Source organism: Lissotriton vulgaris, chromosome 8, assembly GCF_964263255.1.
Source record: "Lissotriton vulgaris chromosome 8, aLisVul1.2, whole genome shotgun sequence".
NCBI classification, from domain to species: Eukaryota; Metazoa; Chordata; class Amphibia; order Caudata; family Salamandridae; genus Lissotriton; species Lissotriton vulgaris.
Genome location: NC_141696.1, coordinates 279,664,056 through 279,684,353, shown reverse-complemented (window position 1 = coordinate 279,684,353; position 20,298 = coordinate 279,664,056). Strand labels below are relative to the sequence as shown.

Here is a 20,298-nt window from a genome sequence, read left to right as displayed (position 1 = left end):
CCTCTCATGCTTTTGAGTTCGGAAGATGATCAGGATTGACAGTGCCATAGTCGTCATAGTGGCTCCACAATGGTCAAGGAGAGAGTGATACCCAGGGCGTTAGATATGTTTTACTGCTTTGGAAGGACCTCCTGTTGTACTAGCAGGGCTGGGTCCTGCACCTGAATCTGCACAGTCTCCAACTCCATGTGTGTAGATTGAGCAGTGGCAAATGACTGCATTTGATCACACTCCCGAATTTGTGCATGTCATCCTTGCTGCCAGGTGTCCCTCTACAAAGTGTGTGCACTGGGACAAGTTTGTAGCCTGGTTTGATACCGGCAATGCTGAACTCTTGCAGGCCAAACTATTGAATGTCCTATTGTTTGTTATATCTCTGGCCCAGCAAGGACTTGATGGGCAAGGTTAAAGGTTATCAGTCACCCTTTTTACTTTTTTATGTTTATTGTTGATAACATCCCTATTCAAATGACCCTTTGTGGTGACATTTTTTAATTTTTTTATTTGGTTCATCTATTTCCTCCAAAACCCTCCGATGCCGTACGTGGTACCACAGTTTGGTCTACCATGTCTCCTGTCTCTGAAGACTGTATTCCTCGTTCGTGTAACTTCAGCTCATTGTCTACTGGCTCTTTCAGTACCTTATATCACCTTTTTCCTCAAAGTGGTACCATGGACCAGTGCAGCCTTTTTAGGTCTCGCAGACGTAAAAAGCAGGCGTAAGCCTGCTGTCTGCGAGACATCTTTTGTTGGCGTTTTAGAAGGAATCTGAGACGGAGCTCACGCACGAGCGTCGCCGTCTCAGATTCCTCCGCGAGGGCGCGCACGGCACCACACACACGCATGCGCATACACAGACTCAATCACACACAGTCACGCATGCGCTCACACATTCCCACACGCACACACTCACCCCCCTCCCCCTCAGGCATACACACAGGCAGGCAGGCACGCACGCGCACACACACACACACATGCACCCCCCTCCCCCACCACTCCTCACGGGGCTCACACACACGCACGCGCGCGCACACACACATTAACACATATCCCCCCTCCACTCACCGTGCTTGAGTCGCCTCGCTGAATCGCCTCGCTGAGCTCCTTTTCTCCACACGCGGGGCACTTCTGTGGTTCTTCACGCTACCTCGGCGCTCTCCCTCCATGATGGGAGCCCGCATCAACGCGCAACACCGGCCTCTTCCGGCCGCGTCACAGGCCCCGCCCATGTCACGGGCAAGGATGCCTGACTTCCCTTTTTCTTAATTGGACTGGTGTGCACGGCGATTTGTCAATGTCGGGTCAGGACTGAAACCCTTTTGCTTGTGCGTATGTAGGAGCATGCTAGCATGCTGTAGGATGCTGGTTGGCATGAGAACTGCAGTGTAATTGGCGCCAGCGGACGCATCATCTGATCTGCCAGCCATTACGCAATGTATTTTTAGAGTGAATGACTTCCGTAGGCCAGGGGCATCTTCGGTAATGGCAGACCTCCAGCGTCGCCGCTGATGTTGGTTTCAATGGTTTATTCATGTTCCAGTTGTGTGTGGGCGGCTGGGGAACGTGTGGGTGAGAATCTTGAACATTTTCTCCCCGTTACGGGTTGTTTCTCATAACAGGAATGTAAAACGTAAAGAAAGATACATATTTTTAATTATTAAGTTGCGATAGAGTCAAAATGTCATGTTTATTTCTTGGATCTGAAGCAATTTCGTTTTGACGCCATTCTAAGGTATTTGCAATTGAGAGGCAGCCAGTGAGATAATTCTTGCTTGTGCTCCAAAGTGTACCTCAGTCTATGCGCATTTCATCGTTCCATGAAGGCGGCGCGTGCTGTGAGGAAGCTGGATTAAGGGAAACAAGAAGCTAATTCCTACCTACTCTGTGACTGGTCCAAGCGGCTGTACCCACCGGTGCAGTGTGTACATGCGTTTTTTGTTGTGACCCATTTTGCGTGGGCATGTGCTTTTGTAATGCTGACAGAAGGCTTTCAGTGGAATAGAGGCAGATGTCAGCTGGAAGGCTCCGAGGCAGCAGACTCCATGACATATGCTGGGGAAGAGGGAATATGTCTATGTGCGACTGGGAGTTTAAGCAACGTGTGCGCCCCTTGCTGAAGAAATACTTAACTGAAGCAAACCGCAGGCTTTTAACCAAAGGATGTTACACCAAGTGGTAATTGTCAGGGTTAGAAATAGAAGACAGCTCGTGCTCCTGTGTTTCTTAGCAGTTTCCAGTAATGTAAGACCTTCAATGTTTGGGATACTCGAATTATTGAAGATGCCATTTTTTAAAGGGCTTTGACACTAGGGCACTATTCGAAGTGTCATAAACGTAATAAACACAGAGATTGGTTGGTTTTATTTTCCACGTCCCATAGGTACTGGGTCCATGACGGGAACACATGTCCCGGTAGGGAAAACTGTGTCTTGCTTAGCTTTGCATGAACACTATTTCAAGCCAGGATATTCTTTATTCGGTGCCTTTGCATTTAATGTTATAGGAGTACTGATGGCCTGTCCTGCCCACACTTGAATATGAGATTTCTACCTCTGTAACTGCGGGATAGCAGTGCAGGGACCGGGCAGCACAGGGTGAGTGTTCACTTCCAACTTTAGGGGACGGTCAGAAAGTGGTTCGATGATTCTGTAGTAGGATATCTCTGTTATATTCACAGATTATGACTATAACAGAGATACCCCTACTACAGAACTGGAGTTACAGGTAAGAAACCACTCCTAATCTCGAGTGAGAGCCCCTTTAGGTAGTGTCCACCGGAACTTTTGATGCTGCCATGTTTTGCTCTTATTTAAACCTTTCTTTTGAGAAACTCACAGGCTTATGCTTTAACCAGTCCATATTTCAGGTGTTACCTCATTTGCTATGTAATAACCGCAATGGTGTTTTGCGCTGCTTTGCCTGCCCCTGGGGCACTTTTGTATTCCAGAAGGGGCTGCAGAGGCTAGTGTAGCCCCTTCTGTAATACAAAAGCGATGGTGCACATGTAGTGATACTGAGAAAGGGCTTTCCCTCATGTGCATGTGGCGTGGACACATGCAAATGACGGAATCACTTTGCCTCTGTGCTCGTGCTATAGTACCGACGCGGGTGCAGAGGCAAGCATGTCCTTAAGAGGCTCACTGAAAGTGCGCCACAAGAAGGTGGTCCACTGTTAGTGTGCCTCCAGGGTGCAGCCAATAAGGGACGAAAGGGGGTCCCATGGACCCCCAGACTTACCCCTACAGACAGGTGCAGTCTTTCACTGCACCCGCTTGCAGGACATCACTATTCCCTTTTGCATATGCTAGCGGGTTGCCACCTACACAGAGAAACAAGGAGCAGTTTTTACACCGCTGCTACATATTTGTTTTGAATGTGCTACCCTCTTCCTAATAGGGCACACTTTCCCTATTTGTGCCCGGCAAACCTGCTTAAAGGTGCACTGTGGCGCAAACAGGAAAAGTGCGCTCTATCTGTAATAGGGCCCTTGGCATACAAAGCATGTACTTTTTGTAAGAACGTTTTAACCAGGTAAACTTCTGTTCTCATTTCCAAAGACTTTTCGACCGTTCTGCGTCATGGTCCTTGATGTCGCCGTGTACCTATAAACCAGTTTTGTCTTGCTATATGAATGGGCATTCCGTAACCAGCATAGGAAAAGTTGTTTAAAATGAACCTTTCCGGATACCCCTAAAGTTTCTTTGATGTAGTTTTTAATTTTCCTCGTGGGCGCGCACGTCGCCTTGCCCCTCTCGTGTCTCATTCCCTTGCGCAAACACACTCCACAGTCACGCATGCGCACATACCCAGCCACACACACTGCATACACACACTGCATACACACACGCAGACCCACGCGCACACACACAGACACATTCGAACAGACACACACGCGTACACCCCCTCCCCTCCCACTCACCAGGCTCTTTCGGCGTGTTCCGTGTCTCCTCTGCAGCGCTGGTCGGAGTCGGCCGGCTTCACTGCTTCCTCGGCGGCGGCGGGCGGAACTTCCTGCTGGATTGCAGGCCCCGCCCCTGTCTCGGCCAAAAGTGCCTGACTTCCGGTTTTCACAGAGCAGGGCTGCGGCGGTGATTTCTTTTGGGGGCAACAGCGGTAGGCACCCTCAAATTCGCAATGCAATATTAGTTTTGGCAAAAATGTGTAACGAGTCGCCACAATAATAGTATTTATTTAAAACGTAACCTACCTGCATCTCAGAAGGGTTGTGTTCTTTTCCCTTTGCCTGTCTGTGCATGGTCAAGAAGTCTCTTTTGATCTATCTCACTGGCAGGAAGGAGCCTGGGCTCAAGGGCCGGATTGTGATTGCGTAACATGAAGTTGATAAACAACAAGCAAGTGTCTAGGGGGGGGTGAGGGCCCGCCTCATGGTTTGGACCCTATGCAACACACACATAATTACACTGCACTCAATGCAACATACACTCCAAACAATACCACTCAGTGCCACATAATTGCACGCCACACAATTACACTCTACTGAATACATCATACACTCCACATAATTACACGCCACATAATTACACTGCACTCAACGCAACATACACTCCAAATACCACTGTGTCACATAATTACACGCCACATAATTATACTCTACTGAATGCAACACACTCCACACAATACCACTCAGTGCCACATAATTATGCTTCATAACTACATTACACTCAACGCAACATACACTCCAAATACCACTCAGTGCCACATAATTATACTGCACTCAATGCAACATACACTCCAAATACCACTCAGTGCCACATAATTACATGCCACATAGTTACATTGCACTCAATGCAAAATACACTCCAAATACCACTCAGTGCCACATAATTACCCGCCACATAATTACACTCTACTGATTAGACTGCGCTCAATGCAACATACACTCCAAATACCACTCAGTGCCACATAATTACACGCCACATAATTACACTCTACTGATTAGACTGCGCTCAATGCAACATACAATACACTCCAAATACCACTCAGTGCCACATAATTACACGCCACATAATTACACTCTACTGATTAGACTGCGCTCAATGCAACATACACTCCAAATACCACTCAGTGCCACATAATTACACGCCACATAATTACACTCTACTGATTAGACTGCGCTCAATGCAACATACACTCCAAATACAGTTCAGTGCCACATAATTACACACCACATAATTACACTGCACTCAATGCAACATACACTCCAAATACAACTCAGTGCCACATAATTACACACCACATAATTACACTGCACTCAATGCAACATACACTCCAAATACAACTCAGTGCCACATGCCCTGCGATAGTCACCAGATAACGCGTCACCTCGCCGTTATAAAATCAACATAGAACAAACCGAATGCCAATACTGTTACCTTTGTTCCTATTCTTATTCTTCTGTACATGCCATTTAAACACCACATACCTCCACTATTTGTTGGATTGATTGAATCACTTCTTTATTTTTTCTTCACTTAAAGATCATTATTTTGGTTAAGTTTCACCAATTTTATATTTCAACACATCAACATCAAAAAATACATAACATGAATACACCTTTTCATAAAAACATCACCCTCTATACATTCATAATCTTTTCAAACTCACCACGATTGCATACATTCGACATTCAGTCTAACACATTCATAATCAGCACAAAATATTTGCATATTCATTACAACTTTACAATATTCACAAGAAAGCCATAGATAATTGATCTGTTAATTGTGACAAATTTGGAGCTCTTTTTCAAACAGTATTATAGAAACTTATGGCTCAACAAATATGGTCTACGCGTTTCGAACTACAAAACATTTTTGAGTTCTCATCAGGACCGAAGCTTCAATGAAGGAAGCTTTGACTAACAATCCTCGACGCAACCTTTTGGTGTGTAGTCCGTTGCTGTATACTCTGTATGAATTTTGGGACCCAAGAGGGGGGGCCGGCAGGGTCAACGATGTTGATGCACGTTGACAGCCTTTATTCTGCTGGAAGCGGGTGGACCGATTGAATCTATCGGCTGCGATCTAACGGAGCATTTCAAGCTTCAGGACCCTGGCGCACGCTGGCAGCGTTTAAGTCTGGCGAGCAGTCAAATACCTGTGCTGTCCACCCGTCTCATCTTTATCATCATCGTCCGGTGCATCTGGCACTCATATCCATGGGGCTTTGCTACATACACATATGCTGTGCAACACACAACATGCAACGATTATCTTGCACACGAGGTCTGGGCTGTACAGGAGCTTACCACCTGTGATATCCAGGCACCTAAAATGTGACATCAACACGCGTGCCCCTGGTGTGTTTGTGGGCCACATTGTACTGCCTCTGGGCCTGTGTGTTTGGGGCTCGGAGGGGTGTCATCATCCTAGCGCAGAGTGCATATCTTTGGTCACCTGTGACAGGGCAGAGAGACATGAGTCAATAGTTGGTTCTGCATGATGTGTTGGCAGGCTCACTGGTTCATTGGTGTGTGATATGTGTGACTTAGTGATTCCTGTATGACATGTACTGCGTGTTGTAAATGAGCTGCATCACTGTGTACTACGTAGCCTTACTGCTGCACCCCCAGAACATTCACTAGTGTGCACAGCGCGATTACATCACATGCACCCCTATGGCACACCATTGACATGACTGTCTGCCCAAGTCTACAAGCTACAGTACAACACAGTGATGATGCTGCGCAGAATGTGGCAGGCCACGAGTGTGTAGGCCCATTGCAAGGACAGTGCTGACACAGATGCAGAGCACCTGCCTAGCTGAACTCGACATGCTGTTGAGGGTACATCTTTGGCTCATGCTGCTCTAATAGCCACACACACAACAGTTGGCTTGTGTGATCCCTGACCACAAGCGGGCATGCCCTCCGCCATGTACCCCTTCGGCCAACCACACACACCGGGGACATGCCACATAGCAACATTGTTGATTGTGTGACGGGTGGTGCAAACACTACACCAGAGACACACGCATCAGCCACATCCTTGGCAAGGCCCACACTGAACCACACCCAGATCCACGTGTGGAGGAGCCACAGCCGCACACAGTACTATTGTACGCCGGGCCAGCCCACTCCACTCACGCTTACAGGGGGTTCGTAACAAGCTACATTCACGGGATCTTCCCCACTGGCTGGGGTGACATGGTTGCATCCAATGTCCACTACACTCCATACACCAGCAGTGTGTGTCGCCATTGATATGTGTGGTATGCATACTGCAGTCTGGCCAGCACATCCACACCACACTTGGCATTGTGTACATGCTCATTAATGGGCCACTTGCCTCCCTCGCACATGCCTGTTCAACTGGTCTCATGTAGTTGTATTCACATGGGAGTATCGGTAAGTTAGTTTGACTACTTTTGCATTTTGACATTCACACAGGGGTGAGATGAGATGACCTATAGTCTTCTGTTGGTATTTCTAATCACGTCGGTAGTACGTTTACCATACTCGGTGGAAACCTTTTTTACACATTCCCTCACATCCCCTCTTTTTTCAATCCTTTTGTTTATCATTTTATCCTACAAATGCAAATCTTATTAGTATTTTTTTGTGATTACAATACATGTGTTGCTTATCAAGCATTTATTATGTGTTGTAGCCCTGCACAGAGGACAACAAGAGTCAGATTATCAATTTACAACGATTATTTGTGTAACCCCTGACAAAGGGTTCTTTTAACCTGAAATGCATTGGGATTTAGCTGTAATTGTGTTTTGTAAATAGGCCATATATTGCTCTATTTATGTTTAGTCACCCATTGATCTAAAGTAATGGTTTTTCTTTAACATTAATTGAATTGCCAAGAGCGCAAAAAATTGTTTGAAAAAAGTTCTCTCTCCAAAACAATGTTTTCAATTAAATAACATTATTTTTTTGCTCATTTTTAATATAACCGCATGTGTTTTTGACTCATTTTCTTAAATTTTTGTACTTTAAGCGAGTCATTTTTTACCAGTAGCTTTGCTTCACATAGGTTTTGGTTCACCATAACCTCTCGTTTTCATTTTGGTTCCCACCTCTCCCCACAATCTGCTACTGTGTCTTGTGTCTTGTGTACATGGCTAGCCCAGGTTACCACATTAAGTTGTGCTGTTGTTTCTGGTAGGTGGGCATGTTGTTTGGCATGTTGTATGTGAGTTTGTAATGTGTGCATTCCCAGAATTGTGAGTTGCACAATTGTGGAGTTGAGGTTTGTGGTGTGTTCATTTGGTACTTACCAACGAGCAGGGCATTTCGGTGAGTGCCATCCTGGAAGCGCCGGTTAATGATGGACTGTCGGAAGATGTAGGATTCATGCACACTGCCTGGGTAGTTAGCGACGACATTGGTGAATAGTCCCCAGTGGTCCACTATTGCCTGCACATTGATGAAATGCCTGTGCTTTTTGTTGCGGTAGTTGTGTGCTGTTTCAGCAGGGGGCACACGTAGGACATGTGTGCAGTAAATTGTCCCAAACACGTGTGGGTATGCAGCTATGGCGCAGAAGCCTTGCTGGTCTCCAGCTGTTCCTGCGCAATGTGGGGGACGTATAGGTACTGCGGTACCAAGCTGATGATGGCATCCAGGACTGGTTTGAGGAACTTTGATAGGGCTGGATGTGAGACTCCTCCGACTCTGGCGGTTGTTGGTTGGAAGGTACCAGAGGCCAACAGGTGCAGCACAGCCAGCAGCTGTCTAAGGTGGCATGTTGGTTATTCGCTGTGTTGGTACCATCAGCGGGCAATGATGTTCAGGATGTGGAGGATGGTTGTCCTTTTGAGCATGTAGTGGGCAATGACATACTCTACTCTGGTGTCATGTCTGTGAGACTGGTGCGTTTTCAGAAGGTCCGTGGTCTATGTCTGCGCTGCCTCTGTGGTGGTCCTGGAGCGTGGTGCTGGGGGCCTGGGGTGGTGGCGGGCCTGGGGCTGGTTGCGGTGGGTGTTCTGGGCCTGTTGGGGCTCCGAGCTGCATGATGAGTAGCTCCATGGCATCTGTTGTTCTTCAGGTGTGGCAGTTGGCTGGGCTCCCTTTTCTGGTGCCGGCTGCCATCAGACTTTACACCAGGTCAGAGCTGGTGTTAGTTTCCTGCTGCTAACGCGCCTTATTGCATATTTTGTGGTCGTATCACCAATGTGGCTAGTCGATGAGAATGTTGTGGTGCGGTGTTGTTGCGGCCTTTGGCACGGTAACGCCTACTCTGCATCTCATTAGCGATAGTTGCAGGGATCATCTGTGGTGATGTTTTTTGCGGCTGCTATCGCGGATAAACTGGTGTTGTGGGCTGTTTACACCAGCTTGTGAATGGGGTGGTAAATTTATTGCATCTTTGGCTTTGTTAAAGTGCTGTTAACTTGATTATATCTCCTTGAGAATATGGCCCTAATAGTGCATAATGTTGCATTATTCACTATTACTGTAAGAAAAAAAATGTTTGATACAAAAATGACACAAAACAAAAACAGTGGAGTCCCAAAAAACGTCGATAAGGTCGAGCAGTCACTGTGTTCCTAGCACTAATTTTGCCACGCCTGAGGAAGGGGTTGCAAATGCAGTGCCAGGGGCCACACAGGATAAGCCGACAGGGGTTACAGCTGCAAACCCTGGTGACCGCTAAATGACAACCTGGATTGGAGGCATGCACAGAAAACATAATTTGGGAGAAAAGCGTGAAAAGAAAATATTTTGTGAAAGTGCTCAATGTACATAACAACACATTCAATGTTAAGGAAATAGACGTAAATCACTGTCTTTGCAATACAGTGGAGTTACTCATACAGTCTATTCATATGTAATTTACACGTTTGAAGAAATGCTTGGGAATACCCCAACAGTTTTAAATTCTGTGCATAGCTAGGTATATCAGGCCCTTTTAAAAGTTCTAACTTGGAAATTTAGGTCCTGATAGAGGTAATCCCAATTTACCTATTCTTAGATACCGAATTTTACCGATTCTGTATTTAAGAATAGGTAAATGGGATGTAGATACATTTTTGGTAAAAATTACCGAATCGGTAAGAATCGGTATTTACCGAATTGGTACTTACCGATTCGGTAATTGCCATTCATTCCTATGGGCGCTGAGGCCCATAGGAATGAATGGCAATTACCGAATCGGTAAATACCGATTCGGTAAAATGGGGAAAACATTCAAGGGTGCCAGGGTGTCACTTTGACACCCTGTTGCACCCCTGAATCATGCTTGTGTGCAGAGGTGGCACACATACATGCCCTAAGGGCATGTATGTCTGCCACATGGCACAGTTGAAAATGCACAGATTTGCATTTTCAAAGGTATTCCTTATTTACCACCAACTTGAAGTTGGTGGTAAATAACGAATCCTAAAATGGGAAAAGCACTCATTTGAGTGCTCCCTACATTGCAAATTCGGTAATTTACCGATTCGGTATTTTAAGGAATCAGTAATTTACAGATTCCTTAAAATACCGAATCGGTAAATTACCGAATTTGCAATTTAGGCCACCTACATCCCAAATGCCCAATAGCGGTCGGTAACGGCCGAAATTCGATAATTTTGGCCGTTACCGACTAGTATTGGGCCACCTACATCTGGCCCTTGGCTGCCCACGTCATTAACGGAAAGTGTACCGAACCTTTCACTTTGTTCTTGTTACTTTTCTGCATGTTAATTTTTCTAGCGCAACCACATTGCTTTCCTTACTTTCATCCTGCCATTTAACATACTCCTTTTTAGGTCTCGGCTAGCGTAGGCTGCGCATGCGCAGTCTCGCTGGCGAGATCTTATGTCTCAGAATAGCGAGGCTGAGACCCGCCCCTCTTCTTCATTGGCTGGCCTCCTAAACGGCGGCCAGCCATTGGAGAAGAGGTCTCTGATGATCTCTTTTCGCTGTAAGCCCCGTCCTTTTTGGATTGAGGGGCGTGTTTTTTTCGTTTCTTTCTCTAAAGAAAAACACACCCCCAATACGAAAAGGACGGGGCTTACAGACTCATGCTGCCCGTCTGTTTTGTTTTCTAATGTGAAAATGCCCTAGACAAAGAGACACTAAGTGGAGCATCCAATGCTCCGAGTCATGCAGACATCTAAAAACAAAGAGACTCGCACGGTTTCCCAATGCAATAATATTCATCCATCTTCTCACGCTGTAGTCAGTCAGACGTGCACCTGGGCCCAGGCAGCGTTGTCGAACTCCTAACAAACTAAAATGTGATTTTACTTGTGACTGCGTCATTAACCGTCTCTCGTTCTCCCGAATGAGTCTTGCATGCCAGTCCGCTAGCCACTGCCAACCAAAGTGAGGTAAAAGGTAAGCGTTGTTTGTGTTGCATAGCACGGTCTTGAGTAGGGAGAGGGTCTGGTATTGCAAACACCTAACAGAAAAGCATTACAAAGTACAATTGACGAGTGCTTGCTCCGTAAATACAATCCAGGATTACGTCTTATTGTACAGCGAGCGAGTAAAGATGGTGGCCTCAGAGGACAGAACTCAACCGCACTTTGGACATCCTCCATTTCAATATACTGCTGGGCTCGGGCACCCACGGCAGCAGAGCAGAATTTAAGGATTTAGGCGGAAACAGGCTGCGTTTCGCTCCGCGGAGGATGGTTCTCCTGACGGACTAATCTCACACCGACCCAAGGCAGTGACTGGAAAATTCGGAACTGCAGCGGCTGTGAGGATCGCCTCTGCGGGGGCTCCAGTGCAGCCCTCCATCCCATGCCCCGCTTGACCGCAGCCCGGGCGTTAGAGGGACCCGCTGAGGCCATGCAGGCGCCGCCGCTGCTGTTCCTGCTGCTCCTGCACTGGTGGGCGGCAGCCGCTCAGGGCGAGCACTGCAATGGCTGGATGGACAGCAGCGCCCGATACCACGAGGGCTTCCAGTGCCCCAAGGCCTTCGACACCGCCGACGCCACCGTCTGCTGCAGCTCCTGTGTCCTGCCCTACTGCTACGCCTCTGTCGAGCCCCGCTTGCAGCAGGGTGGCTGCACCAATGACCGACTGCCGGGCGAGGAGGAGAGTCAAGCCGCACCCGCTGCTCATGAGTACCGCGCATCCTGCAAACGCCGGCCAGACCTATGCAGCAGTCCAGCGCTAACGCACACACACTCTCACCACAAATCACTCAGAGTCAGCACCCAACGTCTGGAGAATCCCTCCACCACCAGGTGCAAGCACTGCTCTCACAAAGACCCAGAACCAGAGGGCACCCTGCCCACAGCCATCACAAATCATGACCCGCACACACGAGGGCGCATCCGTCCCACAACCATTACCTGCAGATATGACCCGCACATACGAGGGTGCATTCATCCCACAACCATTACTTGCACACATGACCTGCACACACGAGGGCGCATCCGGACCACAGCCATCACCTGCACATACCATGACCCTCAAACACGAGGGCGCATCTGGACCACAGCCATTACCTGCACATATGACCCCCACACACGAGGGTGCATCCGTCCCACAGCCATCACCTGGACATACCATGACCCGCACACACGAGGGCACATCCGGACCACAGCCATCACCTGCACATACCGTGACCCGCACACACGAATGCCCTCGTTCCCTTGTTGTGCTTGCTTTCCTGTCCCCTGTTCCCTTGTTGTGCTTGCTTTTCTGGCCTCTGTTCCCTCGTTGTGATAATTTTTTCTGGCCTCTGTTCCCTCATTGTGACCATTTTTTCTGGCCTCTGTTCCCTGTGTGTGGCTCTGTGTGTGTGTGTGTCTGTGTGTGTGGCTCTGTGTGTGCGTGTGTCTGTGTGTGTGGCTCTATGTGTGTGTGTGAGGGGCTCTCTTTGTGTGTGGGGGGCTCTGTGTGTGTGTGTGGGGGGGGCTCTGTGTGTGTTTGTGTGGGGGGGCTCTGTGTGTGTGGGGGGGCTCTGTGTCTGTGTGTGTGGGGCTCTCTGTGTCTGTGTGTGGGGCTCTCTGTGTCTGTGCGTGGGGCTCTCTGTGTCTGTATGTGGGGCTCTCTGTGTCTGTGTGTGGGGCTCTCAGTGTCTGTGTGTGGGGCTCTCAGTGTCTGTGTGTGGGGCTCTCGGTGTCTGTGGGGCTCTGTGTGTGTGGGGGGTGCTCTGTGTGTGTGTGTGTGTGTGGGGCTCTCTGTGTGTGTGGGGCTCTCTGTGTGTGGGGGGGCTCTGTGTGTGTGCGGCTCTCAATGTCTGTGAGTTGAGCTCTCTGTGTCTGTGTGTGGGGCTCTCTGTGTCTGTGTGGCTGTGTGTGTGTGTGTGTGTGTCGCTCTGTGTGTGTGTATGTGTCTCTCTGTGTGTGTGTGTGGCTCTGTGTGTGTGTGTGGGTTCTGTGTGTGTGTGGGGCTCTCTGTGTGTGTGTGGGCTCTGTGTGTGTGGGGGGGGGCTCTGTGTGTGTGTGGGGGGGGGCTCTGTGTGTGCGTGTGGGGGCTCTGTGTGTGTGGGGCTCTGTGTGTGTATGTGTGGCTCTGTGTGTGTGTGTGTGTGTGTGTGTGTGTGTGCCTCTGTGTGTGTGTGTGGCTCTGTGTGTGTGTGTGTGTGTATGTGTGTGGCTCTCGGTGTGTATGTGTGGGGCTCTGTGTGTGTGGGGGGCTCTGTGTGTGGGCGCAAATGCAATAGGTCTCGCATTTGCGAGAGATTACGCTATTGGCATTGTAAATGACAATGACATTTATTTATATGTTTTAAAGCCAGAAACATAAATAAAAATAATGTCATGAGCAATGCCAATAGCTCTAACTTTAACAATGCTGAGACCATTGCATTGTAAATGCTTGTTACCTTGGGTTGTTACTGCTTTTCATATTGGACAATCCAGCACTTTCCCAACGTTCTTTGCCCCATCTATTACCTCAAAAGAAGGAGTGTCCGGAGGGGTTGAGGATCCATTCCAAAAGGGTGAAGGCTGCTACCACTGCACTAGCACGCACAGTCCCTGTACTTGACATCTGTCAGGCTTTTAAGTGGGCATCCGTACACATGTTAACGAAACACTACTGCCTTGACAGTCCAGTCCGAAGAGAAGGGTATTTTGACCGTTCAGGACTGCAGGACGTTTGGATCGGAGTCATTCCATAGACCCTGCTTGGTAGGTACTACTTCGTATTTATTCAAAAGATGAGGAATTTGTGGTTAGAAGTATCAATCAGAAGAACAAGTTACTTACCTTTAGTAACTTTATTTTAGGTGGATACTCTGTCTAACCTCTGATGCCTCACTGTCTCCCACCTTCTTCTGTGAATGGACTCCTTAGCGCTCTAAAAAGGTTCCGCACTAGAAGACCTCATACTGGTATTACGGATTGTTTGGGTTTGTGTCCAAGGACGCAGACCTAGTCCAGAAAGAAACGGAGGTCAGTGCGCAGGGGTGGTGCTTATGTGCTACTCAACTCACACTTCCGGGGAGGAAAGAGGTCTGTGCGAAGCCATCTAATGGCACCCACAGGCATGTGGAACCGTTGCTAAGTCAAGTCTTCTGGATCCTGTCTCCTACCTGGGGATATTCTAAAAATGTGGAATCTGCAGTTAGAATATCCACCAGAAAGAGTCTTATCAAAGGTAAGTAACTTTTTGATCTATTCCGTAGTCAAGCCCTCAGTTGCATGATCAGGGAATTCCATGAAATGCATGTAGGACTAATCAGTGTGTGCTCTCGGTTGTGGACGCTGCTTTAAATGGGCAGCAACTGTGATGTTCTGACTAACCACACCTATTTAATTTTAATGGGGCAGTATCCACACTTCTCAGTGTGAGTGCAAAGCTTTTAAACGGAAAGTGTTGGCAAGTCCCAGTGGTGAATAGGTACTCTGTGATAGTGTCTGCACTACTGCAACTCCTACACTTCTGCAATTTCAAGCACAGGTGTATTAGAACTGTGGTTCTTTCTTAATTTGTATATTTAGAAGTTTTCAATCGGATCAAAGACACTGCAAAGGTTAACCACAAATGACACGTGCAATAGTGAGGCTCTTGTGATATACTAATAACCATTATCTTTGTTTCCTTGTAGTATAATGCTTTGCCTGTCAACTCGCACAGGAATAGCGGCATAACAGTGGTCTAAGCATGAAGTCGTGTTCATCAGCTTCTAAGAATGTTGCAAGAATGAAGATGATGTTGAAGTCAAAATGAAGTGATCTCCTTCAGCTTTCTAAATTATTGATTGAGAGAACAACAATTAATTTTAGAATTGTTGTTCTGGTTTACATTTTACCACAAGACCTTCATATGGAACACAGACTGCAAAAAAAGGATTTATTCCCTCACCACTGATACTCTCAATGTAGCCGTCTAGTTGTCTTGTGGAACAAGATGAGGGCAGAAATGAGATCAAATGTGAACTGAAATACTGAGCTTGGACATTATAGAAGATCCACCCAGTCCGGCTTGAATACTCCTTTCGGAGAGTGAACTGTGGGTGTATCTACAAATCAGTCCTGCGATCGCATAAGTCACTCCTTCAAACTAAACACTCCAAATGCAAGCTCACACATTTACACTGTAGCCGAAACCGACAGAACCACTAACATCTTGACCTGCACTGCGTTTGTAGCTCAAAACTGGTAGACGGATGCCTATAAACTCTTCTTAACCTACAACCCTGTATTCATCAGAGGCGTGGAGGGGTGGTTTTCTTAGATGGCGTTAAACACCTAGATGTACTTTAATGTGCTGGTGATGCACTATTCACATGAAAGGTTCATATTTAATTTAATTTACTTCAAACTTACGGGGTACCTGACCAGCGATATCAGCTGAGGAGATTGATTTTTTTTTTTAAAAGTAGAAGTCACATTTCTAATAAAAGTTGCTCACAAAGTGTATGCTGCTCAAAAGTAAAAAATGGTTTGGGGAAACCAGACCAAATTTTGGAGGAAATGGGATTTTTTTATACATTAATTCGAATCCTTCTTGTTAAGAGATATTGTTTTTTCACCTACCCTTTTCCATACGGTGGTTATTTGAGGCCAATCCAGGTTGAAGTGAGTCGTGCGCTATGGTAGACTCCATGGAAGGCGAGTAACTATTCTTTTACCTCCTCGTTAATTAGAGCTTCAAACTCAGCTGTTCGTCGATCTTTCCCACATTTACAGCAATGCCCTCCTGTACTTCTTTAATGGGATTATGATATGCAGTTGATTGCGGTTGCTTTGTATTGATACTGGGCTTTTACTGTGAATACAATAACATTTTCTTTTGATTTTTATCAATAAAACATTTAAAAATAATCGCTTGCTTGAGTTGTGGCATAAATAAACTCAAATTTCGCACATTTCAGATGAAATATACCAAACACAGTTAACCATGTCTACAATAACGTAGGGCACACACGTTTAATCAAATGCTAGAGATTCACACTCGATAAATCATGAGTCGAATTCTTGAATAACACTTCTTTAAAAGCATTTCTGTATTACCTTTATATAATTTGACATAGTTGGATGTACCCAAGTAGAATCATTTTAATTCTTTACTCTCCTCTCTGGGCCTATAAATGTAAATCTACCCTGCTGTCAGGTCATTGAAGCACTCTGATGTGCCTTAATCGTGGTCTAGTGGTTCTACATAAAGTACCTTAAACTGATGCAACAAAATTCATTTTGCTTCCACGATATCGATATCTACTACGTTGCAGCTAGGCCCAGTTTGTCTGTCCGGTGGTTCCAAAAACTCCGCCTTTTAATTAATTCTGTTGTTTGACAGTGAGAACCTGGTGATGTTGTTTCTTTTTTTGGATGAAATGTTTGATAAATGATTACTTAGTACTATTGTTTAAATTTAACTTTGTGTTGAAGCATCTGCTAACAGATGTGGTTGCATGTCCACCCTGCTCACCAGCTACTCTTTAGCCAATCAGTAACAAACTGGCAATTCTTGTTTAAATTTTTTTTTATGCATAGAAAAGACAAAAAAGCACAGTGACGTTAAGCAGCATAAATTGATACACCATAGTGTAGTTCTTCCAATGACAAATACTTATCTAGTCCCCATAGCCCCTGTCCACCCATCTGTGGGTGCCTGCCCACAAACCCCCTTCCACTCCTCTCGAGTCCGCTAGACAACCACATGGTCCAGGCCACGCGGGCCCTGAGAGTCTTGTTTGTTGTTCACCAGGGGGCACAGATTTTTCCTTCATAGGGGTTCCACTTCCCCAAATTTTTTACCACTTGTTCGGGCAGCCCCTGCTATCATACACCACCCTCTCCTCCTGCATACAACAATCAATGTCCTGCTTCCAATCGCCTAATTGTGGTGGCATTGCGGCTCCCCACATTCATGCAATGTTACGTTTAGCTACCATCAAGCCCAACGTAAACCAAAGACGGCCCATACGAAAAAGGCCACTTTCATCAGATATTCAGAAGGCACCATTTCGCTATTAGTGCTCTAGTTTGCACTGCACCATTGCCATTTTCATTTTATTCTCTGTAACTGTGCTATTTGTATTTGTATTGTATTTCTCACTGCCTCTGTTTTTATTATTTATTTATTTATTTAGGAAGCTTATAGAGCGCACAGCTACCCCCGAAGGGGGTGTCCCGGCGCTACAAAATACCTGTCAGTCAGAGGGGGGGATGAGCGGAGCAGGGGGGTAGAGGGAGAAAGAAATTTAAGGGAGAGTGAACAGACATGTCTTAAGTTTACGACGGAACACTTGCTCTGAGTCGATAAACCTAAGGTCTAATGGGAGGCTGTTCCAATATTTGGCGGCAGCCACTCCAAACGTTCTGCCACCGCTCCTGGCGCGGCGAAATCTGGGTACCACCAGGAGACGTAGGCTGTTAGATCTTAATGTTCTGACAGAACGGGATAGTTTAAGTCTTGTACTCAGGTAGGCAGGACCAGAGCCATTGATGGCACGAAAGGCCAGGATCAGGACTTTAAACTGAATACGTCTGGAGATGGGAAGCCAGTGCAGTTCCTTCCGATAAGCAGCAACAGAGTGGCGGAAGGGAATATTTCCAATTAATCTGGCGGCTGCATTTTGAACCACTTCTAACCTTTCCACAAGGTAGAGAGGGGCGCCTGCATAGAGACTATTGGCATAGTCCAAATGCGACGTGATCAGGGCATGGACAACAGTCTTACGGGAGTCCAAAGGGAGGAAAGGAAAAATCTTCCTGATCATGCGCAGTTTGCCAAAGCAGGCGGATGTCACTTTGTTGATCTGGGCTTTACAAGACAAAGTGTTATCAAAAAGGAAACCCAAATTGCGGGCAGACTGAATTGGAATAGGAGGAGGATTCAAAACGGGAGGCCACCAAAGGGTGGTGCCGGGGGGGCGTTTTTTGGTTGAAAGATAGGACCTCCGTTTTGTCAGCGTTTAGAACCAGATGGTTAGCAGCCATCCAAGAGCAAATATTGCCCAGGCAGTTGCGGAAGTTAGAGAAGTGGTGATCAGAGTGGTCTCTAAAAGAAAAAATAAGCTGCGTATCATCAGCGTAAGAGACCACCCTGACCCCCCACGACTCAACCACTCTGGCAAGAGGGCCCAGATAAACATTAAACAGAGGGCTCAAGGCCGAGCCTTGAGGCACACCGCACAGGAGAGGTTTATCTTCTGATACAAAGGGCCGAAGAAGAACTCTCTGCGTCCTCCCAGTAAGGAACGAACTGATCCAGGTCAGTACAGTGCCTCAGATACCCAGCTGCTGCAGACGATCCAGTAATATATCATGAGACACCGTATCGAAAGCGGCAGACAGGTCGAGGAGGACCAGCATTGCCTCCTCTCCCCTGTCCACACACTCTCGAATCGTCTCCGATACCTCTAGCAGAGCAGTTTCTGTGCTAAAGCCGGTTCTAAAGCCGGACTGGGAGTCATGCAGCAGCTGATTTATTTCTAGGTAGTGAGACAATTGCCTCTGAACTACCTTTTCTAGAATCTTTGCAGGTTTGGGAAGAAGAGATATCGGGCGGTAGTTGGAAAATTGTGAGGGTTCAGTGTCCGTCTTTTTTTGAATTGGGACCAGCATAGCCTGTTTCCACGGAGTGGGGAACTGACCTCTGGTTAGAGAGGCGTTCCATATGGAAAGGAGAGGGTTGGTTAGGATCGGAGCAAGATTTCCCATCACTTTAGCGGGGACTGGATCCAATGGTGATCCCGAGGTGACCTGACGGAGTAATTTGACGGCTATATCAGGCATAATTTCATCAGAGAAATTCAATGAACATTTCAAAGTGCCAGGCTCAGAGGTCATAGGGGAGGATGAGATTGATTGAAATGAAGAAGATAGCTTAATGATTTTATCTTGAAAAAAATCAGAGAGTCCATTGCAAAGGGTCTGACTAGGAGAGCTCTGGGCCTTCAGAGCAGGAGGATTAGCAAAATCCTTCACTATCTTGAAGAGGGTTTTAGTGGAATTCTCAGCTTTTTTAATTAACTGTGAGAAGTAACCTCTCATTGTAGACCGCTTTAGCTTTTGAAATTTGTTCAGAGCTGACTTATATAGTGATTTGGACTCAGGATCGTAGGACTGCCGCCATATGCGTTCAAGTCGTTTGCATCGACTCTTTTCCTCCCGCAACGCGGGAGAAAACCAGGGAGTAGAGAGGCGGGATCTGGCAGAAGAAATAGGAGCCAAGGGGGAAATGTGACATCAAGTGCAGTAGTAAGCGCTGAGTTATATCTAGCAACTTCCTCATTGAAATCTAAGGAGGGATTAAACTGGAAGGAGAAATGGGGATCTAAGGTGGCACAGGTTACATTAGGCCATTTACGTCCATTCTCTCTGTTCAAGGAGGAGGGGAGAGGCAGGGAGGGGATGGTGATTTCAAAAGGGAGGAGAAAGTGATCAGACCAGGTAAGGGGCAGTGCAGGAAGCGAAATAATACCAGGGTGATTCGTAAATATGAGGTCAAGGGTATGACCCGCAGTATGTGTCGGGCCTTTAACCAATTGGTACAGGGTTAAACCTTGCAAGGTATCAATTAGGAGCGACGCCTGAGGGCAGGAAGGGTTGTCTACATGTAAGTTAAAATCTCCTAACACCGTAAAATAAGCATGTTTTAAGGAGAGATCAGCTATTGTTTGAAGCAAGCTAGTGAGTGAGGAAGAGGAGGCCGTAGGGGGATTATATACCAGGATACCAGCTAAGATAATAGCAGCTGAGTCCAAGATTGTAAAGTACATAGCTTCAATAAGTCCTAGATTAGTGAGCTTCTTAGTAGTTAATTTGAAATGTGATTTTAAAATCACTGCAAGGCCCCCTCCTGTTTTGTTATTCTCACGATTGATGCCTACTAATCGGTAGCCAGAAAGAGTGGCTAGATGAATATCAGGTTTGGAGGTATCTTTAAGCCACGTTTCAGTGAGAAATAGGATATCCCAATCC

The 20,298-nt window shown here is 46.7% G+C and overlaps 1 protein-coding gene across 1 annotated transcript in view; it reads left to right on the top strand.

Moving 5' to 3' along the window:
* The window catches only part of CXADR (CXADR cell adhesion molecule), a 193,669-nt gene extending 177,481 nt beyond the window's left edge, over positions 1–16,188 (top strand). The window contains exon 8 of the mRNA XM_086934048.1: positions 14,973–16,188. Within this exon, the coding sequence (XP_086790174.1) occupies positions 14,973–15,026 (54 nt within the window). The 3' untranslated portion in view covers positions 15,027–16,188. The remainder of the gene's footprint in view (positions 1–14,972) is intronic.
* Positions 16,189–20,298: the final 4,110 nt, after the last annotated feature.